The following is a 25,062-nucleotide window of genomic DNA, read 5'->3' as shown; positions in this document are numbered from 1 at the left end:
AGGTGCCAGAATGCCCTGCCCAAGCTCTCTGCTGAAGTGAATGGTCTCACACTCTGAGGGAGCAGGGAGACTCAGGCAGAAAGGACCCTTGTCTGGGGCCTCTTGGGCTAGCGGGCAGAAAGCCTTGCTCCCTCATCATTCCTGTGGCTACTTGGTGGCTCAGGGCCCTGGGGAGGGCTGAGAGAGGGTCGGACCAGGCAGACAGCCCTCAATCTAGGGTTCAAGCAGACATAAAGTGCCTACACATACTTTTGTGATGGGAAAGCAGCAAAGGTAATGGAGACGTAACCCCTGCCCTCAGGAAGCTTCCATCCAGCCCTGCTGGATAGCCCAGGGCTCTGGGCCACCCTGCCTCTCTCTCCCTCCCACTCGGAAGTAAAAAAGAAAGAACAGTGAAACACCAACATCTGACCAAGTCCAACATTGTAAGCTGTCTTCCACTCCCATAGTGCCCCACTTCTGCAAAGAGGCTTCTCATCCCAGTTCTTCTTCTGGGCCAAGCCTGGCCATTGCTGACAGGCAGCTGATGGTTGCATAGTGCCCAGAGCTCTAGGCCTGGAGTCAGAAAGGCTTGAGTTCAAATCATCCTCACACACTTATTGACTGTGTGACCCTGGGCAATTCACTTAACCACTGCCAGCCTTGGTTTCCTCAACTATAAAACGGGAATAGTGCTAGCACCTACCTTGCAGGGGGCTGAGATCATGAACTAAGTGCTTAGCGCAGTGCCTCGGCACATGGGGGTCCTATATGAATGCTGGTTCCCTCTGGGCAGTTTCTCCCTGGTGCAGTGGTAATTCCAAGGACTCGTGGGGGTAGCTGCTGCCATTTCTGAGACCCTGCCCAGGTCCCGTCTCCCACAAGGTCATCTGTGGCTCTTCCCTGACACCCCAGGAGCAGCTCAGGAAGAACCGGGACCACTGCTTCTGACCTGGCCTTTCCAGATGGGGGTGGGGTGTGCCCTCACAGTGACCTTGTGTTGGGTATCCATCATCAGATTCAGACAGGTTGAGGGGGATGCAAAATCAGGCAAGACGCTGCTCTTGTGGCTGCTTAGAAATCACCAGCCAATACTTCCAATCCAACAACTACATACTAAGCATCTTTGGGGTTCATTTAGGTCACTGTGCTTGAAGCCCACAATGGTTAGTTTAATTTAAAGTTGTTTACTCTGGTCATTATCCGAGTGGCTCACCTAGTATTAGGTCAATCAGTCAATCAATAAACATTTAAGCACCTACTATGCGCCAAATCCCGTGCTAGGGATGCAAAAGAGGCAAAAGGTACTCCTTGCCCTCTAGGAGCTTACAATCTAATAGATAATTAGATCATCATAATGCAAACAAATATATATAAAGCAAGCTATTTAGAGGATAAATTGTTGTTCAGTCATTTCAGTCACACCTGAACTTCATGGTCTCCATAGGTCTCCATGACCTATCCCTTTTGGGGTTTTCTTGGCAAAGATACTGGAGTGGTTTGCCATTTCCTTCTCCATCTCATTTTACAGATGAGGAACTGAGGTGGAGCTAAGTGACTTGCCCAAGGTCACACAGCTAGTGCCTGAGCCTGGATTTGGACTCACGAAGATGAGTCTTGCCGATTCGGAACCCAGAGCTTTATCCACCGTGCCCCCTCCCTACCCCTAGAGGATAAATAGGAAATACAGAACAGAGGGAAGGCACTGGAATTGAGAGAGGTTGGGGAAGGCTTCCCCAAGAAGGTGGGATTTTAGGTGGGCCTTGAAGGAAGCCAGGGAGGTCTGTAGTCGAGCAGAGGAGGGAGAGCATTCCAGGCCTGGGGAACAATGCCCAGAGACGATGCCCCAAGCCCAGAGATGGGTCCAGGTGCTTCACTAAGCTCAGGAGCTGCGGGGCAGGGGCTGGTCCAGCTCAGGAAGGCCCATTTCCTGGGAGTTTCCCTGCGCACTGACAAGGTACAGACCCTACCCATCCTTTTTGCGGCTGCCTCTGAAGACTGATGTGTCGGATGCCGTAACTGATTTCTTGTGTTTGGGCCAACCAACAAGAACGGAGCTGCACAGCGTCTTTTTCTAGAAGGCTTTGGGGCAGCTTGAGGGCTGTACCTGCCTTGGGTGGCTACCTTCCCATCTGAAGCTTCTCTTCAGCCTGGGGAGGCTCACGCAGCCTCCAGTGCCAGTTTTCATTCCAGGCTGGTTGGTTCCCTAATGTACAAGCCCAAGACCGTCCTTTAATGGCACCTCTCCCATTCAGCTTTTTGCCTTCGACTATTTCCCAGTTTGCCATTCTACTCACTTATTCTCTTCACTCCAGCCACTGTGTTGATGATTGATCCCTCCGCCCTCTGGGCTCCCTTGACTGGTTTTATTTTCCCCAGCTCTTTCACAAAGACCTGTAAGTCTCTATCCTTCCGCCCTAGGGTGAAACATCAGTTTCCAAAGTACAAGATGGTGGTGATGTGCCTTGGCGTGTGTGACAAAGTTCTGGAGGTGGTCATGGGCTGCAAGCTTTCTCCCTCAGTATGAATCCCCTCTGCGATAGGACAGCAGTCAGGCAGGCAAGCAGCAAGCGCTTACTATTTACCTGCAGCCAGGTGCCAGGAAACAGCGCCATCTTAGCCTGCCTGAAGAGAGGGACAGTGTTTGGGCTCAGGGAGGTCTTCTTCTCCCTGATCTCAGCCCTGCTCAGAGTCTATCTGCAGGATTGTGTTGAGTTTCAGGTAGGGCCCCTTAGGGAGGTCAGGAGAACATCAGGGACAGGTGAGCAAAACAGCCAACCAGGCTCCAGGAATGGGGAAGTTTATCCTGCACAGGGAAAACTTTGGTTGGGTGGAGGGCAGTGGAGGGATGGGGAGGAACACGTGTTAGCTGCCTTCAAGGGTTTAAAGGAAGAAGTAAATTCTTTCTTCTTGGCCCCAAAAGACTGAAGTAGAAATCGTGGGTCTGAGTGATAGGGAGATGCTCTATGTAATCCATACTTCCTAACAATTAGTGCTCTGCTGTGGTGGAGGGGACTGCTGCAGCAGGGAAGTAGCCCTCTTCAGGAAGTGTCTTCCCACCAGAGCTGTAGTGAAGGCTGCTGTTCTGAGGTAGGTTGGACAGTATGAGCTCTGAGGACTTCCTCAGACTCTGATTCTTACTGACATCCTTCCCTAAGTAACCTCATTCTTCAAGTCCACCCCTCCCCTCCCCTTGACCATAGTTCCTACAGTGTGCACATCCACATACTGACCTGATCACAAAAAGTTGTCCAGCCCTGTGATATTAGAGGATACCTGAGGTTAAAACATAGTCAAAGATAGATGGCATGGAAGCCACAGAGTGGGCATAAGGTTTCAAGCTCACCATTACCCCAAAGGGCAGAGGACCGTGGTCAAGGAGGGACTCTAAAATGATGGTCACGTGAGGAAGGAATCACAATCTCTGAAGAAGACCTCTGAGCTTATCTTGTCCTACCTACATAGCAATAAGGGTCTTAAGTGTTAGCAGCTTAAAGCCGTACTCAGATACCTCTTTTAATTGTAAGAGCAAAGATTTGATTGGATGAATTATCCCTCTGAAATCAGGGACATTCTCAGTGCTTGGTGACTGAAGGTGAAGATGCCCCTGCCGTCTGGTGTTGTGTGAGGAAGATAGTGAGTCCTCCGTCCTGTATCCCTTCATCAGTCAGTATGAGCACTGTATTGGGCCCTTCGTTGGTCAAGGCCAACCTCAGCTTGTTTGTGGTGAGGTGAGGCTTTAAATCATCGAAATCTGGAATAGCTCATGATCTGCAAAGTTTACCTTCAGAGGATGTAAAGATGATGCTGCCAGTGCTCACCTTGGCACAAGGATTGCTGCCCTTCATGTGCCCCAATGGAAGCCCTCCTAGAAACCATTCTGTCTGGCTGAGCCCCTCAGACAGGTAGCCCTGGCCATAGCTGCCAGGGTCAGGGGGCAGAGTCCCACAAGTCAACCTCCACATTCCAACCACTCAAGCCATTCCACACTCCTGATTAGACAGATGTGGGACCACCAGAACATTCTTCCAGCCTTTGGAGAATGATGAGCTGAGAAGCATCTGGAGTCCATTTGATTTGTAACCTGAATGAGACATCTCCCTGAGAAAGTGTTCCCACTCTGCAGTTTTCCCACACAAATAGCTGTCTTCCTACATTGATATGGTTTCCTTTTCTTGCTGCCATAAAGACATTTTCTTTTACTTTATTTAAAAAGTCTGCTGTGCCATAGAGTTGAGCCATAGAGGCCAGAGGCCAGCCTTTATGGCCTGAAGTCTGGAGCTTAACCCTCTGTGGTCACCCCCTCTCAGGTACCCAAGCCAAGCTTTAAGATTCAGAGTTGAATGCATTTCAGAGCTGCATTAGTGGATGGGCTTCTCTCCCTCTCCCCCTGGAGTTCCCCATTCCAATGAAATTGTAGATCTAGACCAAGAAGGAAAAACGATTTCTACCCGTGCATGTAACTGTAGAGAGAGATAGTGATCATGCAGCCAGATGGACGTGTTTTCTCGTTTCTTCATTCTTGTTTCATTTTTGGTTTTTTTCTTTTATTTCTTTTTAGTTTTCAGCATTCTTTATTTTTGGTCATTATTATGCCTTTCATTTCTGGTAGGATTTGTGATTTGACAAACTCACGTAGAGTAGATTGGACAAAAGCCCCATTTCTCAGTTGGATGTTCCTTGATTGAAGGAAAGAAACAAGCATTTTATGGCCCTTACTATGTGCCCAGCACTGTGCTGACCACTTTCAGATACTCTCATTCGACCATCACACCCCTTCAAGGCAAGTGTGGTTATTATCTACATTTTACTGGTGAGGAAACTGAGGCCAACAGGGTGAAGTGACTTGCCCAGGGTCACACAGCTCCTAAGTGTCTGAGGCTGGATTCGAACTCAGATCTTTCTGACTCTATCAGCTAGCGCCCTCCACTGCACCCCGCAGCTGCCTCCCATCAGTTCTCTATAAAATTTAGCCTTTCTTGAATCTAAAAACGTTCCTTTTCATTGACATGATTCTCTTCTTTGGGTCCAAGAGAAGCGTGCAGGTCCCAGACCATTTCCTGTTATAGCTGGGTTTTTTTCTCAGCTCTGTCAGGGACTCTCCCAGCATGGGACAGGTCAATACCTATGCACAGAAGCCTAGGGTACTCCAGGACGAGGGCCCTTCAGTGGGGGCTCTACAGGTCTCAGCTGTTTTGAAGGGAACATTCTGTAGGGGGTGAATTTCCTCCAGAAAATGAAGGTTTGGGGGGAATTGTCCTAAGCCAGAGCTCTCCCATCGGCCACTGTTGGGGTGAGTATCGCTGCTGGCCAGCTGGGTCAGGCTTTGCTGTGCTGTCCTCTCAGGACAATGAGGAGCCCATTGCCTAACAGCGGCCTGCCCAGCTCCCCTTTGCTGGCAGGGAGCAGAGATTCTGCCTCGCGGCTGCCAGAGGCTCCCAGCCCCTCAACACGTCTTCTGTGGCCCCCAGGTTCTCGCAGACTCCGTGGCCCGCCTGATCGTGGAGAAGTTTAGTGACCTGACGGACAACTTCACATCCCCCCACGCGCGGAGAAAAGTGCTTTCTGGTGTTGTCATGACGACAGGTAGGCGCGTCATTGGGCTGATGGAGGAGCTCAGGATCCTCTTGTCTGGTGGCCTGACCTGAGTGGGGGCTGGAAAGGCGCACAGGGGCTGAGCCAGGGGTATTTGTCTGGTAAACATTGGGGCCTCTTCTTGTCAATGAAGTAAGAGGTGGGGGTGGGGAAGGGGGAGGGACTTCATTGGATCTTGAAAGGGGGCCTCACTTATCTACCCACAAAAAAAAAAAATCCTTCCCTTCGATTGCCGGGGCCACGTGTTGCCCCATCTTTAGCAACATCGGAAAACAAGCGTGGCCCCTGCTTATTGGTAGTTCTACTGCGTGCCAAGTGCTTCCCCCTCTACAAGCTTGGGAGGTATGGAATGCAAGGCCAATTGGCCCCATTTCATAGACGAGGACGCTGAGCCTCTGGGAGGTGGATGTCTTGCCCTCAGTTCTCAGCTAGTAAAGGGCAGAGCCTCTCATGCATAGCCTTCCTGCTGAACCACCCTTGTGCCTTTAATTTTCCAAAGGTACTCCTTCCTCCTTGCACCCCAAGGGTACTTCTAGGCCACGGTGGGGCAAAAGTCTGGTGAGAACACCAGACTGACTCTAAAAGATCTTCTGGGGGGGGTGAGGTAAGGGGGCGGGAAGAGAGAGGGAAGGAGGGGAGAGAGAGGGGGATAGAGGAGAGAGAAGGAAGGAGGAGACAGGGAGGGAACAGTGAGAGGGAGGGAAGGAAGAGGGGGAGGGAGGAGAGGGAAGGAGGAGACAGGTAGGGAAGAGTGAGAGGGAAGGAAGGAAGAGAGGGAGGGAGGGAGGAGAGAGAAGGAGGGAGGAGAAAGGGGGATAGAGGAGAGAGAGAGAAGGAAGAGACAGGGAGGGAAGAGTGAGAGGGAGGGAAGGAAGAGGGGGAGGGAGGAGAGAGGGGGAAGGAGGAGACAGGTAGGGAAGAGTGAGAGGGAAGGAAGAGAGGGAGGGAGGGAGGAGAGAGAGGGAGAGAGAAAGGAGAGAGAGAAATGGAGAGAGAGAGGTGGAGAGAGAAGAGACAGAAGAGAGAGGGAAGAGGGAGGAGGGCTCGAGAGAAAGAGAGAATGTGAGAATATACCTTTAAATATGGGTGCATTTTCATTTTCACCTGTGGCTGCTTATTTTGTAAAAGGATTACTTTTCTTATTGAGGAAGAGAAAGAACAAAGGCTTGCTAACATTCTCTATATAAGCATTTATCACATGCTATTCAACTTTCCTCAGAACTCCTCAAGCCATAGATTAGGGAGAGGATTATTGGCAGTTGCCTGTGGACTGCTCAGGGGATTTCCCAACTTCTGACAGGTTGAGGTAGGTGGTTCTGTTCCACCCAGAGACCGCCCTTCCTAAGTGGACTGCCAGAGCAGCCTCTTGGACAGGCCCAGTTGATTTGGCAGGAGGCCACAGACACAGCCGGGCTAGCGCCTCAGTTTCCAGGACTGCCATTTTGTTATTGTGGCAAATAGTGAAAAAAATGGCATGGCCAAAAGAAAACAGACAAGGTGTTTTTTAAAAGTTCTCTCTCCATCTTTTCTGTTTTTCACATCCACAAAGGGGTCACACCTGACTGCCACAGCCTCCCCTCCACCCCTATGAGTACAATGTGAACCTGATACTGTTCATGCTGACTGACCAGCACTGCCCGCAGTGGCAGGTAGGCCAACTTGGCCAAGTTTGGGCACAGAGCACAGCTGTGAAGCCTGAAGGGCAAAGGCATGTGAGCCATAGGGGGTCTGTATCCACTTGTTTCCAGGACATTCCAATGCTCTTCATATTACAAAATAGTTTCCTGTGCTTCAGGATTTTTTTGGAGCAGAAACAGTCTGTGGTGAGGATGGTTTTCCTTTCTTTTTGCCATAAGAGACTTCCAGGATTTGTGAGAGCTGCTAAACCAATGGGGTTGCACACTCCTAGGGGGATTTCTTGGAGTTGGCTAAAGGATTTCCATCATTCCTTTCCCTACCTGGAGATCTTCCATTGGCCACCCAAGCTCAGGGAAACTTCAGTGACTTATCTCCAGTGGTTCTGGGAGGGCTGGATTTCCTTAGGAGTCTGGGATCTTTGCATCCTGGTGCAAAGCTGCTATGTTGGAGGCTGGGAGCTCTTCACAGGTGCCATTGCCCAGAAGTCTGCCCTTCCAGGGTCCAGAGGCCATCTATGGGCTTCACTGGAAATGACCCTAGCTTTATTTATCAAAATGGTTAGAGCTGAGAGAATAAGGTAGAGCACTGGAGGGATTGATTTAAGTTCTCTCAGGGCATGATTTGGCTTTAAAAATGAATTTGTGTTTCTGGAAGTTCAGTTGTCCTGTATTTTGAATCAGTATAATTCATTGATGACAAACCTGGCTGGCAGGTGAGATGCTTTTAAATGGTTTCTTCCATTGTTTTCTTTGTGGCTGACTTGGCTGTTGACTTCATAACCTCATTTAACATGCTGGTATTTGACAGTGGGAGTAGTCACAAAGTCGTGTCCAACTCGCCATGACCTCATTTGGAGTTTTCTTGGCAAAGACACTGGAGGAGTTTGCCATTTCCTTCTCTAGCTTATTTTACAGATGAGGAAAACAAGGCAAACAGGGTTAAGTGACTTGCCCATGGTCACACAGCTAGAAATGTCTGAGGTCAGATTTGAACTCTGGAAGATGAGTCTTTCTGACTCCAGGCCCAGCTCTATTGACTTGCCACCTTCCCAGGCTAAGCATTATCCACCAGCCACCTTCTCAGGCCAAGCCCCACTTGGTCTTTGGGCCCTGATGGCACAGAGTGAATGTAAATAGCAATTGGTCAGAAACCCTGAGGCTTTTCCCCTCCCGGATTGATTTTTGATTTTGACAAGGTAAAAGAGGCCATTCTCTGCCTCATTTTTTACCTTACCTTAATCACTGAAGTGGGTGTTGCCTTGGTCAAACTGAGACCTGGAAAAGACCTTGGCCTTAAAAGGCCAAGGTCCCTCACTGCATACTGGGCCATCTCCAGTCGTCCTGATCCATATTTGGCCACTGAACCCATATGGTTCTGGAGGAGAAAGTGAGTCTGGTGACTTTGCACAGCCCTCCCTCACTTAAATTCAATTCACTTGCAAGGCATGGCATCACTTCCTAATGTCATGGTCCTCTTTGAGAATGAAGACAAACAAGTCACAAAGCCAACAGGAACACCCAAGTGATGTGACTGGGCTTAAAGATGATTTGCTCTGTGTGTAGAGAGGGGTGTTTGGTGCATCCCAGCAGAAACCATTCCTGAGCTCCTGTTGCAACAATCTGCTAGCAGCTGCTGAAGGGGTGTAAGACCCACCAACAGCCAGCATACAGAAAGCTGCCAGCACAGGTTCTTTTGATCTGCTTCACTAAGGAAAACAACGTTAAGGGGTCAACAATCTTCTTTTAATCCAGCATACAAATATCATTCACTTAGTTCAGGGGAAAAAGGCAGTACCCTGAACTTCAGAGCAAATAGAAATTACAAACATCAACAGACAGACCTTGTCTGATTCAAATCTCAATGCACAGTTACCAGAGTTTAACAAAGTTCAAATATCTGGGTTTACAAGCTGGAGGGCTCTTAACTACAGCTGCCCAGAGTCTCCACTTCAACACGCCTCCAAGAGTGAGAGCCCTTGCAAATAGCTCTGTTCTAGCTTTTTATACCCTCATTAGTCATCATCAAACATCATCTGAGCAACCAGAACTTAGGCTCCTACTATTGGTCTTAGCAACTCCCCTTAGGATCCTGAGGGCTTCATACCCACATAGGCTTTAGCACCTAGTAGATAGGGGCTTGGGCCTGGGGCTTTGCACCTAGTAAGGCTCAATCAAAGACACTTAATTAATTATTTTAAAACAGTAAGAAAATCCCACCTTAATTGATATTACAGCTCCCCAAAGACTTCCCATGAGTACTATGAGCCATTCATTTCTGTGAAAACCACCTGGCATTTGCCATTCTAGTACTTGGTGGGGCCTTGTCCTGCATTGGTGAGTGGTTTGGTAAAACCAAAGTATCTTTCACTGAAGCCTGATCCAGTCCAGATAGCTGTAGCTTGGCTTGTGGGGTGAGTCTCCAAGATAAGTCATCCCCTAGACTCAGCCAGTCACCAGAGGATGGGTATGGAGTCTCCAGATGTGCGGCCATCTAGGGCATGATCACAGACTACTAATGGGAGACGTCTTTGGTTCTCAGGCACAGATGTCAAAGATGCTCAGGTGATAAGCATCTCCACAGGAACCAAATGCATCAATGGAGAGTACATGAGTGACCGCGGCCTGGCTCTAAATGACTGTCATGCAGAAATCATATCTCGGCGATCCCTGATTCGGTTTCTTTACACGCAGCTTGAACTTTTCTTGAGGTAAGTTCAAGCCTATAGAGCTTGAGACACTTGACCTTTGGGAGGTTGTTCCCTGCCCCCAGAGTAGCTCAGAACAGAAGCAAAGGAAGCAGCGACAAAAACTCATGGTGTAGACAAGACTGACCAAATGCAGCTGGAGAAGCAGAAGGAAGAGAGGGATGTGGTCCTAAGATAACAGGCCACATTCTTCTGTTTTCTGCAACATCGATGTACATAGGCCATCTTAGGGGACCTCATGTGTTCATGGGGATGGTCACCTTTGGTCTGGTTACCATGTCCAGGAGCAGTCCATCATGTCAGTGTGTAACCAGTTTTACTTCTATAACAATTGTTTAAATTTAGCTTCTGTCATCAAAACAGTTTATTACTGGTTACAAAAAAGAAAGCTAGTTATGAAAATCAGTGGAAAAGATTAGATGTAGGACAGACAGAAGCAAATGAACTCAGTTTTTGATGACCCCAAAGACCCCATTTCTGGGTTAAGAACTCACCATGTGAACAAAAGTGCTGAGAAAACTGGAAAGCAATTGGCAGAAACGAGGCATAGACCAGTATCTCACACCACATAGCAAGACAAGACCCAAATGGGCACATGATTAGACATAAATGTTGACATCATAAAAAATTAGTGGAGCAAGGAAGAAATTACTTTTCAGATCTATGGATAGGAGAAGAATTCATGACCAGACAGGGCAGAAAGAAGATCATAGAAGATAAAATGGACAATTTTGATTTCATAAAATTTAAAAAAAATGCACAAATGAAATGACTGCAAAAATAGGAAAACATTTGCAGCAAAATTCTATGATAAAGGATTCATGTACAAGATGTATACAGAACTGAACCAGATTTATAAGAATAAGAGCTGTTCTCCAATTGATAAATGGTCAAAGGATATGAATGGGTAGTTTTTAAAAGAAGAAACTCAAGCTATCCATAGTCATGTGAAAAATTATTCAAATCATTAATAATTAGAGAAATGTAAATTGAAGTAACTCTGAGGTTCCATCTCACACACATCAGATTAGCAAAGCTGGCAAATAAGAAAATTACAAATACTGGAGGAACATATTCTGTGGGTGAAGCTTTGGATTGGTACAGCCATTCCGGAAAGCAATTTGGAGGCATGGTCAAAGAATTAGTAAACTGTACTGACCTTTGACCCAGTGATACCACTAGGCCTATAGCCACAAAGAGATTGAAGAAAGAGGAGAAGGAGCCATGTGTACAAAATTATAAATAGTAGCTCTTTTTTGTGCCAGCAAAAAACTAGAAACCAAGGGAGTGCTCATCAACCAGGCAATAGCCTCGTAAATCATGATACATAAATGCAGTGCAATAGTATTGTGCCATATGAAATAATGAAAGGAATGGTCTTAGAGAAACCTGGGAAGACTTGTATAAACCGATGTAGAGTGAGCCGAGCAGAACCAAGATAAAAGTTTATACACTAATATCGACATTGTAGAGACAAACCACTTTGAAAGATTTAAGGACTCCGCTCAGCGTAATGACCAAGCACAATTCCAGAGGAGTCATGATGGAGCGTGCTCCGTACCTTCTGCTGGAGAAGGGCTGGACTCAGTGCAGGATGAGCTAGAAAGAGATAAAGCTCTACTGATCGGACATAGCTGTTGCGGGACTATGAATATCAGTTACAAGGGGTTGGTTTGGTTTCTTCAATGGGGAAGGGAGTGGAGGGAGAGAGGAAATAAATGCTTGTTAATTAAAAACATTTTAATTTAATTTAAAAATAAATGTAGCTTGGTGCTCTAGTCCTAGAGAAAATGAAGAAGGAAAAGTTCCTCACATAGGGAGGATATGGCCACTAGCAGAGGGTCAGCAGGAGTGTGATTTTAGCAGAAGGCTTGGCTAGGTGTGAACTCAAGTGAGCTGCCAATATTCTTATCTCACAGAAGATTCTCCCTAGCCCCTGAAGGCCTAGTGTGGTCTACCATCCATTGGCAGCAGCTTTGGCTTAATTTCAGCTTTGCTCTGTTTCAGTACGAGGGAGGACCAGCAGAGATCCATTTTCATGAAATCCCAGCGTGGAGGTTTCAGGCTGAAGGAGACAGTCCAGTTTCATCTCTATATCAGCACCTCTCCATGTGGAGATGCCAGGATCTTCTCACCCCACGAGGCAGCACAAGATGGTAGGTGACTCCCCTTAGGGATGTACACAGCTGCTAGACCTAGGCTATGAACACCCTGACAGCCCATAATGGCCTAAATCAATCTCATTAAGACCACCTGTTAAACAGCAAGCTCCTCCTCGAAGGGAGGCATCCCTTTCTAAAGCTTGTTCTTGTGGGCTGGTGTACATACAAATAAATGAGCTTTTGGGGATGGTCTCAGGGTCTAAGAGTGGATGCTGGACCACAAGGTCCTTGGTATTTCCAAAAGAAACACTGAATCAAGGGAATGGTTCACCCTTTTGATCAGGAGAGGATAGACTGAACTGCTTGGTGTGCTTCCTTCCAGACTCTCCCCACTGTCCAGATCTGGGCATGTCTCTGCAGTAAGGAGGGTGGGTCTCCTTTCTGGGAAGGCTGGTCTTCCCAGTGCACCTAACCTCTGCCTTTGTCTCTTTCAGATCAGGCAGATAGACATCCAAACAGGAAAGCAAGAGGACAGCTCCGGACCAAGATTGAGTCTGGAGAGGGGACCATTCCTGTGAGGTCAACGACAACCATCCAGACCTGGGACGGGGTGTTACAGGGTGAGCGGCTGCTCACCATGTCCTGCAGTGACAAGATTGCCAGGTGAGACAGGCTGTCTGCCCCATCACTTTAACTGGCAACGAGCTGGAAACCTGGGTGCTACAGGTCTCCTCTCCCCAACCCCGTCCCCGCTGCGTCCACTGGGATGGGGTCACAGGTCCAGGAGAACCAGATGACATCAGGTATCCATTTCTTCGTATCCCTGGGCTCAGTGTATCCCCCCCTTCCCTGTGGCCCCATCCCCAAAGCCATCCCCATCTTCACAAGAATAACAGCCACATATCTCTGGCTTTCCTTGTGGGTCTTAGGGCAGCTGGCCTTTTCTGAGCAGCAACATTCAGGGAATGGCCTTGAGGTGCCAGGAAGACCTCGATCATCCCAGAAAACTGCTCACAATCTGTTCCCTCTCTCTGTTCAGAGAGGACAATGGCCATGTGCAGCTAGCACTTGGATTTGGATATTCTATGCCTTAGTCACTGAGACATTTTGGAAAACAGGTATCCAGGAGGGCTGGGGGCGGGGAGGGGAAACCTCTTCTTATCATATCAGGTCACTGAAAGCTGATTTTGGATTGATGAGACCTCATGGTATTTCTGCCCTGGCTGCCCTCTGGGAAGTTGTTGTCCCTTGGGCTGGCTTCCCATGCACACACCTAGTTCACGTTGGGATAGGAATAAAAGGCAGAGAAAGACAGAGAGAGGAAGGTGGGAGGGAGAGACAGGTTGGGGAGAGGAGGGGAGAGGGAGAGAAGAGAGGGAGAGAGAAAAGTGGGAGAGAGAGAGACAGAGAGACAGGTAGGGGGGAGAGAGAGGGAGAAAAAGGTGGGAGAGAAACAGAGACAGAGAGACAGGTGGGAGGGAGAGAGACAGAGAGAGATGGGGGGGTAGACAGAGAGAGCAAGGTGGGAAGGAGAGAGCAGAGACAGAGCAGTGATTACGTGTTCACTCTGACAAGTCTGTCAGAACCTGCTGTGCGCCAAGGCTCTTTGTGATGACATCTTCTTCAATGTTGCCTCAAAGTTTGCCCCAAATGGAAGCCGTATTTATGGCCTAAATCAGCACGATCCATTGTCTTCCCTTCTTTGAGAATCAGGATGTTTTCCTGCCTCCAGGTCCCCAGCACCCTCTGGCCCTCCTCACTCTCTCCACGTCTCCTTGGTCATTTCTCTCCTGTGTGAGATGGTTCTTCTCTTGTCCTCTCCCCCCATGGCGTTTGTCTTCTGCATCCCCAGACCTTTGCTCTTAGCCCTTCCTGCCTTCCCCAGGCTGACCAGCTCCTGGACCCTGCTCCTCTCTCTCCACACCTATGAAACCTGCTCTCTCCGACCCCGCCTGGCTTTCCTCCTCTCTCGCAAGGGTCCCTCCCTCTGCTCGCACCCAGCATCCAGTTTCTTCTCGTTGGTGAGAATCACCTGGAGAGTTTCTCTCGGGTGGGTTAGCCAGAATAGCCGCTACTCCTTGTATTAGGAGGGCAGAGTTTACAATCTCAAAGAGGATCATAAACATGTCTGAAAGGTTCGGAACCGCCGGATATAAGAAACTCTCAAAGTAGAAGGCAGAAGAATCAAAACATATATTTAGGCTCCACAGTAACCAACCCATGAACCAGCATCCCCATTTTGACATATTAATGAAAAGCTTCCAGGCCCAATAAGTACGCCTTACAAGAGTAACCAGGAGGCTACAGAGAAGCATGATTGCGTAAAGCAAAATCATGCTTCCCCCTCTATGGTAAAAAGTTTACCCACTGGCCTGAAGTCTTTGTTCAGCTTCCTCCCGTAGGTCAGCTCTGCTACTGGCGGCTGCGGCTGCGGCTGTAGCAGCCTCTGGCTCCAACGGGAGCTGCTTTTAACCATCCAGCTTCTGCGGGGGTGTAAGGTACGCCGGGAAAAGCACAGGTTCTTTCAATCTGCTTAAGCAAGGTGAAGGCCTTGACCGGGAAAGCACAGGTTCTTTCCATCAGCTTAAGCAAGGGAAGCAAGGTGAAGGGGCCAACAAGCTTACTCCAGTCCAACATACAAACAGCATTCAGTTCAGGGGAAAAAGCCAAACTAGTCAAGGCCACTTGTTGACTAAGTGCTAAGGAGCCCATTTTTGGTTGCCAACACACTCCTGTCTTCTTAGAAGCCTCTGTCTAAACATTTGGCTTCTGAACCTTCTCCTGGGCTTACTTTTCCTGGTCCTACACCTTCCAACCCAGATCTCCAATTTTCTCTGTGTAGTTCCAATGTGTAGCATGTAGTAGGTGCTTAATAAACGCTTTTCTGTGCCATTCTGTGTATCTGCATACCTGGTCAGAGGCCATCCCCACTGACTGCTCAGCAGACCCTTCCAGCCCTCGGCCTCATTTTCTGGGCTAAGCTCGCTGCCTGGACTCTCTCCTCTGTGCCAAGGGAGGGGGAGCCTGTGTTCAGACAGTGTGAACTCTGTGCTTTCGCCTATCGCTATGACTTTGGTCAGTCCAGGTTTCCTGTCCCCTCTTCTCTTTCCCCACCCCCTTTAACTCTTCCTCCTTGGAATTCTTCAGCTCCGGGTTCCTTCCTCCCCTTTCATCTGCCGCCAGAGGAGGAAACCCAGGAAGAGGAGCACAATGCTTTCTTCCCTCCATATGGTAGGGGGAGAGGCTGAGCCTTCCCTTCCTCCCTTGAGCAGTCTCAGGGCTTCCCGTTAGGGGGTTTCAGCAGCTCAGTGGATGGGGCCTCAGACCTTGTTAGTAGTGGCATTCAGGACTTGTGATGACAGGCTCGTCCTTATGTTGAACACTACAGGGAACCCTAAAGGGCCACCTATCTCAGCCCCAGCCTGAAGAACCATCAAATCGACAATTGGGGAACGTCTGCTGGTTTTTGCAGAAGTCGTTAGGACCAGAGGTGGTTCGTTGTCTGCCATTTTCTATTTCTAGAAAGCCGTTTCTTCCCAACCGCACAGGCTGCCAGAGCACTTCCCCGGAATTATGTTGTCGAAAAAGTTTTGTTTTCCTAAGCAGAAGTTGGTTGGTTAGAAAGTAAAGGGTTGGCAGCTTGGGCATTTGCTCAGCGTGACTCTTCTGGAGCCATCCACACCCATTGGGTCAGTGCTCTGCACCTGCATGACCTTCCCTCAGCAGACTGCCACACCTCTTGGGGTTCAGTTTCCTTGCCTGTAAAATAAGGGGATTTGGGCTTAACGGTCTCCTAGGTGCTTCCAGCTCTCCGTGAGGAGCCCTGGGGTGGGGTGTGGCAGGGGGTGGCCTGTCAGAAGCTGATTCAGCGTTTCCAGCATTCTGCAGTGTGGGACAGGACAGCGCCTCAGGGTCAGGAGGAGATGGTCCTTGGCTGTAGTTTGTTTACAAGCTGCCAGGTTGGACATGCCCGGAAAGATGACCACCCCAAACAGAATTCCCTTGTCAGAGCCTTGAGGCATAGGTCAGTGTCAGGGGTCAATCTGTGTCTGTGAAAGTTACATTGGAGCCTCCTCCTGGCCCCATCTGGGTCTTAGGTCCATTTGGCAAAAAGCACATTAGCAAAAGGAGCCAGCTCATCCTCCATCTACATCCTCTCCCAGTCAGGATCTGTGTGGATGCAATCCACCATGGAGCTTGCCTCTCTGATGATTATGCCCCTCTCTGATGAGCCCCCCTGCCTCCTTTGGGGCAACCATGATGTCATCTGTGACATAGGATCTAAATCACCCCCATTTTACAGGTGAGAAAACTGAGTCCCAAGGAAGTTCAGGGAGTGGTCTTAGGTCATACAGCCAAGGTGCAGAGCTGGGATAGGAGGGTGGACCTCCTTAGGGGGATGAAGCCAACATCTCACAATGAATTTAGATTTATCCAAGTGGCCGTGTTTGGAGTTTTTCCTCTGGTTCTCCAATCAGTATCTAGAATTCATCCTGTAGATGATTGACCCACTTATTCATATGTGATGGGAGCATCAACATGTTGCCATTTCTTATGTATAGAAAATGATTTTAAATAATCTTTCTTTGAAAGTTGGAAACTTGTTTCTTCATTTCTACCTTTAAAAGGTTGAAAATCCTACTTGGTAAGAATAGGAGGAACCCTTTTCTCTCTTCTTTGAGGTAATTTTCACTTCAAAAAGCAGATGATTTGTCTTTTCCTTTGAGGACAGTAGCTGCTAGATTAATGTCTCTCTCAGGCAGCTCTGGTGGGTTGCTGAGATCACTCTTGTGTTTGTGAACCCTGCCTTCACCCGCCCACACTGAGACCCTGTGGAAGGCCAGAGGGAATCTCTTGTTCAGTTACAGTCTCTCACAAATGTGGTTGGTGTCTTCTCCACATAAGGAATTATATGTGTAATTGCTGCATGATGATGGGAATGGGGAAGCTGCCCCTTTTCAGGACCTCCCAAGCATGTTTTCATCCTGTCCTCCTTGGCTGGCAGGAGAAATCCCAGCAGCATCCTAACAGCACAGGCTGCAACCTGCTCCCCAAATGCCTCCGACCCTCCTTCCCTGGGGTGCCTGAGACTGTAGCACCAGGAAGTCAGGCAGATGCTGGTCTGTGAGCAAGAGATTGAAATCCCAAGTGAACCTTAGACCTGAAGTCCTAGGGCCCCTTACCCGGTGGCCCTGACTGGCTGCCTGTTCTGCATCATGGCCAGGACTCGGGCCCTCAGGTAATGCCCACCCACATTTTCTTGGCTGGGAATTGCTCAGAGCCTGGCTTTGTTTCATGTCTTCTGCTGGCTTTGTTTAATGTCTTCTCCATTTCAGTGTCCAACGGGAAGACTGACTCTCCTTCAGAATTCATGCTGCCATCATGTTTGTGTGAATCACTGGGGCTAGTGGGTTTGAGGTATAGCATTGAGTGGCTGGTTCTGAGGGTGGGAGCTGAAAGTTAGACCTGTCACTTTTCAGTTATCGACAGCCAGCCATGGTGTTGGAGCCTCTGGGAGGAAGGCCCCTGCAGATTTGTCCCTCAAAGACGGTGTATGAACCCATTAGTCTTCCCTGACAAGTGAGGCCAGCAGAGCCAGCATATTCTCAGCCCCTCTTTTCTGGGCCTTGTTCTTGTCTTGTCTTTTGTGTTGGTGTGTCCCAATTTAGGCCTCAAGCCAGAAATGACCTTATATTTTTCTTTTGGAAAGTGGGGAAGGGAACAACCTAAGCTTTGCCTGAGCCTGTGGCCTGTGGAGTTAGCCGAGGGTTGGTGTGCTCCCTTCAGTCTCCCCCACATTCCAAAGTCTGATGGGCCAGTTGTCCAGTCAGCACAGCTGCCATCTTTTCCAAGGGTGGCAGAAGAAATGGGAAAGACTCTGGTCCTCGTTTGCATTCCTGCCCAGATCCTTTCTGGAGCAGAAGGAATGCCAACTTCTCAGTGAGCAGACCAGCTATTTGTTATGTAGCTTCTTAATTGAGATGTGATTGTAGGAGAAGTAGCCTGGCCCCCAAAGAAACCCCTCACAAACTCCTCAGGTTCACTAGACCCACCCAAACCAAACCTCTAAATGTAGAAGCCAAGCCAGAGCCTGCGGATCAGAATTCTGCAAGCCTGTCCCCTCATGGCCTTTAGCCTCCTAACAAAAACTTTTTGGTTGATTGACTGAGGCCCTTCATTGTTCTGGCTTCCTTCCTCTGAGCACACTAGCTTTCCATGGCCTTTCTAAACTGTGCTGTCCAGCACTGACACCAAGCCTCCCTCCAGAGAGGCCAAGCCCAGTTCCTTTGGGCCCTCCATGGAAGATCCTCCTGGGGAGGTTAGTCCATGAATGACTAGACTTTGGGTCTAGCCATTTAGCTGATTTTGAAAGCACCAACCCCGAGGGATTTTCTGGCCCACATCTCTGTCCTTTCTACAAGACTAGCGGGACTCTGCCAAATGCTAAACCTGTTCTTGGAGCTCTGTGATTCCATCCTCCTTTGCCTGAAGGCAAGAGAGGGAGCAGCAAATGGGTCAGAATGGCAGGACTAAAGGTGTCAGTCTATCCTGAAAAGATCCACTTGGGCTTTAAATGCCAAACAGAAGCATTGGTGTTTAATCCTGGGGGCAATATAGAGCCATAGATCTGTTCTTTAGAAATATCAGTTTGGCGGTTTGGAGAAAGATATGCTAGAGAGAAGAGGGATGAGCACGGGAAGAATAATTATTGTGCTATTTCAACAAAGCAAGTGATGAGGGCCTGAACTAAGGCAGTGACCAAGCAAGTAGCCTGAAGGGGAGAGGTGTGAGAATCCGCCATATCTGGGGTTGATTGGACATGGGGGGAGGGACAATGGAGAGTCAACAGTGATTGAAGTTTGTCAACCTTGGGGACTGGAAAAAGGATAGTGCCCATGAGAGAAAGAGGGAAGTTCCAAAGAGGGACCTATGTATGGGGAAAGAGAATGTGCTTTGTTTGTGATGTGCCAAGTTCAAGGAGCCAGTGAGACATCTAAGAGGAGTGGCCCAGGGGGCAGTTGAAGATGTAGGATGGAGGAAGCTAAGGGCAAGAGATGCCTTCTTGGGAACCATTTGTATAAAGGTGATATTTGAATTCATGGGACAGATGGAATCACCAAGAGAGATCATGTGGAGAGAAGCGGGCCCAGGACAGAGCCTTGAGGTGCACCCAGGTAGTTGGTGGGATGTGGATAATGGTCCTCTACGGGAGCCTGAGAAGGAGCAGTCTCATTGGCAGTGGGGGAATCAAGAGAGAATAAACTTCATGAAAATCTTGAGAAGAAAGACTTTCCAGAAGGAGATGGGGGAGAGGGGCCAGTCAAGAGCCATCAGATACTACGGAAGGTGCTAGAAGGGTGAGGACAGATAAAGACATTGGGTTTAGCCATTAAGACTCAATATTGGTGATCTTGGAGAGAGATGCTTGTGTAGAGTGGTGGATATGAAGAGAGATTGTGAGTGAGAGAAGTGGAAGAAGAGGAAGTGGAGCCATGAGTGTAGACAACCTTGTCTAGTAGTTTGACTATGAAAGGGAAGAGAGATGTAGGCTAATAGTCTGGGGGCATGGAGGGTCCCAGCAAGGGTTTTTAAGGATGGGTGAGATCTGGGCACATTCATAGGCATCAGGCAAGGAACCAGCGACTAGAGAAACTGAAATTTAGGGAGAGAAGAGGGGATGATTAGAGGAGAAAGGAGGGGTAAAAACAAGGGGAGTACAAGGTTTGACCTTGTCGAGGAGAAGAGCCACCTCTTCATCAAAGATGGAAGCAAAGGAGAGGGCAGACCAGACTGTTGAGGGTATATGAGGTGGCCTAGGGCCGGAATTGGGGAAGGCATTTGCTGAGCCTCAAGAGAGAAGAGAAGGCTGAGGACAGTGACAGGGGAAGAGTCATGTACAGGGGCCAGAGTGACATACAGGTTTTTCAAGAGGTTTAGAGTTTGTAATAAAACTTTGGGCTTGAACTTTGAATATCTATCCTCTGACTGAGCACCTAATTGTTATTGGAACAAGATTACAGAGGATCAGGAGTGCTGGTGCCTGATCAAACAGTGATTATGATGAAAACATAATCCTAGCAAAACATTAGGCCTCATTAAATTGAAATCATGATAAATGGCCCTGTCTCTTGGCTGCTGGGAAATTACCCAGGTCAGTGTCGGAGGCCCAGGGGATGTGCGAGGTGGCTGTGTTTTCCTATGTCAACTTTCACGGATGATGTGGGTGGGTGCCCCTGGGGCAGAGAGGGGAGCAAATGCTGCTTGTCACCTGCTTATCCCATGATCACATCACAGAAGGACCCGGAAGAGTTGTTTTTGATGGTTTGATTTAGAGATGTGTGTTCAAGGCTGCTGGAAGCGCCAGGGTCCCAGGTCTAGAACTGGAAGGGCCACAGAGGGCCAGGGACTTGTCCCACAGCAGGCAAGGTGTTAGTGTCAGGATTCCAACCCGGGTCCTCCTGACTCCAGGCCTGGTGCTAAGATAGAAAGTTTGTGTCCAAAGTCGGATTCCAGCTCAGATATGAAGATTCACTTTGCCATGAGCCCCTCAGTGCTTCTTCCAGCCTCACACAGCTATTGATCTAGATGTTTCTTATTCCTCCTGTTTAGAAGATACAATTAATTAGGGGCTGCTCCGTGGCACAGTGGATAGAGTGCTCAGCCTGGGGTCAGGGGGACCTGAGCTTGAGTCTGGCCTTAGACACGTCCTAGCTGCGTGAGCCTGGGCACAGTCTGTAACCTCTGTTTCTCTCAGTTTCTTCATCCATGGAATGGGGACCATCATAGCCCCTCCCCCCCAGGTTGTCATGAGAACCAAATGGAATAGTGATTGTAAAGCCCTCAGCCTGGTGTCTGGCCCATAGCGAGCTCTGTATAGTTAATGTTCTAATAGGACTTGGGTAGAGGCTAGAGAGTAACAGAAGGGGTGGCCACACATCACTGGAGAGCTCGTCATGTGTGACTCAGTGCATTCTCGTTGTCATGCAATGGCTTCCAGAGCAGTGGGGAAGGTGAAAGGGGTGGAATGTCTGCGTGTGAGTCACTGAAGAGATCAGGAGATCTGCAAAAATGAAATGGCTTAGGCCAATGCCTGATCCAAGTACTCCAGTCCAGTTCTCACTCAGGCCACTCCAGGCAGTGGGTATTTATTTTGTTCCAAGCACAGAGGACCATAAAGGATAAAAGAGTTCCTATCTCAGGGGGCCTAGATGTGAATTGGGGAGGCAACCTGTAAAGTGCAAATGAGAATTCTGCTACTCACCTTCCCACCGGCTTCCCAAGAGCTGGGCCTTTGATGCCTTAGATGGCAAGGAAGCAAAGTGGTCTCCTCACCTCTTTAAAAGACCACAAATAATGGGTTCCTTTCCTACAACAAACCACTATTTGGTGGAAAGGTCCCAATTTTTTTCTAGGAGCGTTTCTACCACTAAAATAGTCTCAAAATAATTCTGAGATCGATTCTGAACTCAAGCAATGCTAGAGGAGAAATGTAATACACACAAAACCAATACAGTCTTTAAAATTACAATACAAAAAAGAGTTTCTAAATTTAAGGACTGGGGGCTAATATTCTGATAGAAAAGCAATAAGGATGGCCAGGAATAGCACCAAGAACATCAAGTGAACATCATAGGTGATGGCACCTCCTATGCCATTACTGGTCCCTTTCGTAGGTGAAGCCCAGACATTCCCACCAGAAGTATGCAGAGCCCAGCCCTAACATAAAGTTTGGAGTCAGGAAATAGACTAAAAGAATGAGCAAACAAACAAAGGATCCCACTAAAAAGCTATTTTGGTGACATGTACACTCAAGATACAAACCCAGAAGAAGACAAAGACTCCATAACAGCTATAAGCAAAAAAAAGATTTTGAATGTTTTTACAAATGAAATGAGGGCACTAGAGGAAAAGATTGGAAAAGAAATGAGAACCATGGAAGAAAAAATTGGAAAAGGAATTAACTTGGCACAAGAGGTACAAAACATTGCCCAAGGAACAAATTCCCTAAAAATTACATGGACCAAAGAGAAGCCAATGACTGTATGAGACAAAAAATATTAAAGCAAAGTCAACAAGATCTTTAAAATAGGAAAAAAGTAAGATATCTCATAACAAAAACAACTGCCTTGGAAAACAGATTAAGGGGAGATACTTAAGAATCATAGGACTGCCTGGAAGCTCTGATGAGAGAGAGAAGGGGGGCGGTGGAGGGAGGGGAAGAGAGAGAGAGAGAGAGAGAGAGAGAGAGAGAGAGAGAGAGAGAGAGTGAGAGAGAGAGAGACGGAGGGAGGGAGTGGGTGAGAGAGAGAGAGAGAGAGAGAGAGAGACTAGACATCATAGTTCAAGGAATCCTAAAAAAACTGCCCAAATCTTTTAAAACCAGACAGCAAAGTGCACACAGAAAGAATCCACTGGTAATTTCCTGCAACTTGAAAATGGAAATTTCCAGGAACATTATAGTCCACATCAGGAGTTTCCAAGTCAAAGAAAAAGATATTGCAAGCCCCTAGAAATTAATAAGTCACAGTAAGGATTACACATGATTTACCCTCCCCCCCTCTGTAAAGAAGCAGAGATCTTAGAAGAAATACTCCAGAAGGCAAAGGATATAGGCTTAGAACCAAGAATAACTTACCCAGGAAAAACCTATAAGGGAAGAAATAGATCATTAATGAAATAGAGGACTTCCACATATTTCTGACAAAAATACTAGAGCTGTATAGAAACTTTGAGATGCAAACACAGGAATTGAACAAGGCACATAGATGAACAATCATAAAGGAATAAACAATGATAAACTGTTTACATTCTGATATGGAGAGTTAATACATGTTTTCTCTCAGAACTCTGCCATCACCAAGGATCAAAGAAGGATTCTAATTAGAGGATCTGGGAATAACCATTCAGGTATCTGCTATGCCTTGATCTTAAAAGAAGAATGGAAAGGTAGGGAAAGAGGAATACACTAAGAGAAAAAGAGAGGGAAAGAATAGGGAAATTATCTCACATAATCAAGGTGTGCAAGAAGCCTGTACAAACAAGAAAGAAAAAGTATGGGGAGTGGGCAACACTTGAACCTCACTCCCTAGAGTTGACAAAGGAGAGAAGAATACACACAAGAGTTGGATACAGAAATACATTTCATTCAACAGAGAAATGGGAAGAAAAAGGGAGAAGGGAAATAGAAAGACAAAGGGGAAATTAAGGTAGAGAAAAATCTGAAGCAAAACAATTTCTAAGGATACACAAAAATATTGATAATAACTCTTTTTGCAGTAGCAAAGAATTGAAGCTTGAGGAGGTGCCCATTGGTTGAGGAATGACCAAACAAGTTATAATATATGAATATGATGGAATGATATTGTGCCATAAGAAATGATTAAGGGGACAGTTTCAGAGAAGCTTGGGTGGAACTATATGAACTGATGCAGAGAGAAATGATCAGAACGAGAATAAGTCATACAATGACAACAGTATTTTAAAAGACAAACAACTTTGAAAGACTTAGGACCTGTTCATAACTGTTGAACATAACGACCATCTGCAATTCCACAGGACTTATGATGAAACATTCAACCCACCCAACAGAGAGGCAGACCCACAAATACAGATTGAGACACATTTTCCTTGGCCAGGGCTAATGCAGGAACTTGTTTTACTTAACTATGAATATTTGTAACAAAGGTTTTATTTTCTTTCTATTTCAGTTGGGAGGTGGGGTGGGAAGGTGGCAGCAGTGGAGGCAGGGGAGAGAGAAGGCAGAGTTTTTCTTAGTTGCCAAGATAGTTACAAAGATGGAAAACCCAATGAATATGATTTTGATGGGACTAGGCTCAGACCTTTTTAGCTGTAAAAAGAGAGCAGTGATTCAAGGCAATGGTACCAGGGGCCCGTGAGGAAGATGGATGCATTTTATAAGAGTCTTTATTGTGTCTGATGTTGTAGCAAATTTAACTGGCATTGCAGTCCTCTATTCCTAATAATTCTCAGCTGCAGTGAGTGCACAACTACTCATTTCAATGGAGGAAGAAGGCCAGTCTAACCAATCTACCAGTCTGGAGCATGTTGAGAGCTACTTGGTGGGATCCTGTCATATTGATTCTTCAAAGGCAGATTCTCCAGCTGGCACAAAGAACATTGTTGAACATAAGTAGCCACATTGTTCTGAGTGAAGACCATCATAGGGTCCTGTGCTTGCCATACCAGGGCATCCTAGCACCCATGTCCCCCATGATGATGGACCCAATCCCCAATCTCTGCTGTTTTTATAAGGGCATCAACCTGATTGTTCTGTTCAGCAGAGGGTGTATGACGTCTCTAGTGGGCTCTAACATGCCCTACAAACAGCTAACTGCATGTGATGGGACACTTCAGCAAATTGCCTCCATTGGTTTTGACCCCAAAATGGAGAACCTTTAATTACCTAGTCTTGTTCTTTCTAGTCCCCAAACAAGCCAACCATGAAATCTCCATGGCCACTACACAGGAATCAATATAAATAAAAGTCTTGTCTGCCCCATCTCTCAAGGCATTTGCACATGCCAGCCATGCTCCTTGGCCCCCTGGGAAGAGTTAATAGGTCTCCCAACACCTGGCGTTCCAGATTATTGAATTTAATAGCCACTTAGGGCCAATTGTGGATACTTTCTTCAGAACAGGCAGAGCCATTATTAAACTAGGGAAAAACACTTCACAAGGGCTAGGTCTTAGTGTGCATGTGTGTGTGGGGGGTGGGGTTGAGTGGTGGTGGGGGGGTGGTTCTGGCAGTGCCAGTGGCTTCCATTTGGCTCTGCCCAAAATAAAATGGCTGTGTTAAGTGCCCATAGAGATACTCACAAGGTGCCCAGGATACAGTCCTCTGATTACCACCCACATGTGAGACCCATAGAGAGGACCTTCTAGCTACTACCACTGAGGAAGGCTATTTCTTCTCTTGGTAGCTTTCCTGCTAGAACTGCTATGGATGCTGGGCTGCAGTCATGTCTACCTCTTTGTGACCCTGTGGACCGTCACACTCCGATACTGTCCATGGGGCATTCTTGG

At 47.6% G+C, this 25,062-nt stretch overlaps 1 protein-coding gene across 1 annotated transcript in view; it reads left to right on the top strand.

The window, feature by feature from the left end:
* Window positions 1-25,062, top strand: part of ADARB1 (adenosine deaminase RNA specific B1) — a 92,308-nt gene that overhangs the window by 41,243 nt on the left and 26,003 nt on the right. Inside the window, exons 4-7 of the mRNA XM_036767069.1 lie at window positions 5,451-5,565; window positions 9,751-9,919; window positions 11,924-12,072; window positions 12,513-12,681. Of these exons, the coding sequence (XP_036622964.1) occupies window positions 5,451-5,565; window positions 9,751-9,919; window positions 11,924-12,072; window positions 12,513-12,681 (602 nt within the window). The remainder of the gene's footprint in view (window positions 1-5,450; window positions 5,566-9,750; window positions 9,920-11,923; window positions 12,073-12,512; window positions 12,682-25,062) is intronic.

The sequence above is a fragment of the Trichosurus vulpecula genome, chromosome 7 (genome assembly GCF_011100635.1).
Source record: "Trichosurus vulpecula isolate mTriVul1 chromosome 7, mTriVul1.pri, whole genome shotgun sequence".
Lineage (NCBI taxonomy): Eukaryota > Metazoa > Chordata > Mammalia > Diprotodontia > Phalangeridae > Trichosurus > Trichosurus vulpecula.
Note: the sequence above shows the minus strand (reverse complement) of the source record. Positions and strands in the feature narration are given on the sequence as shown.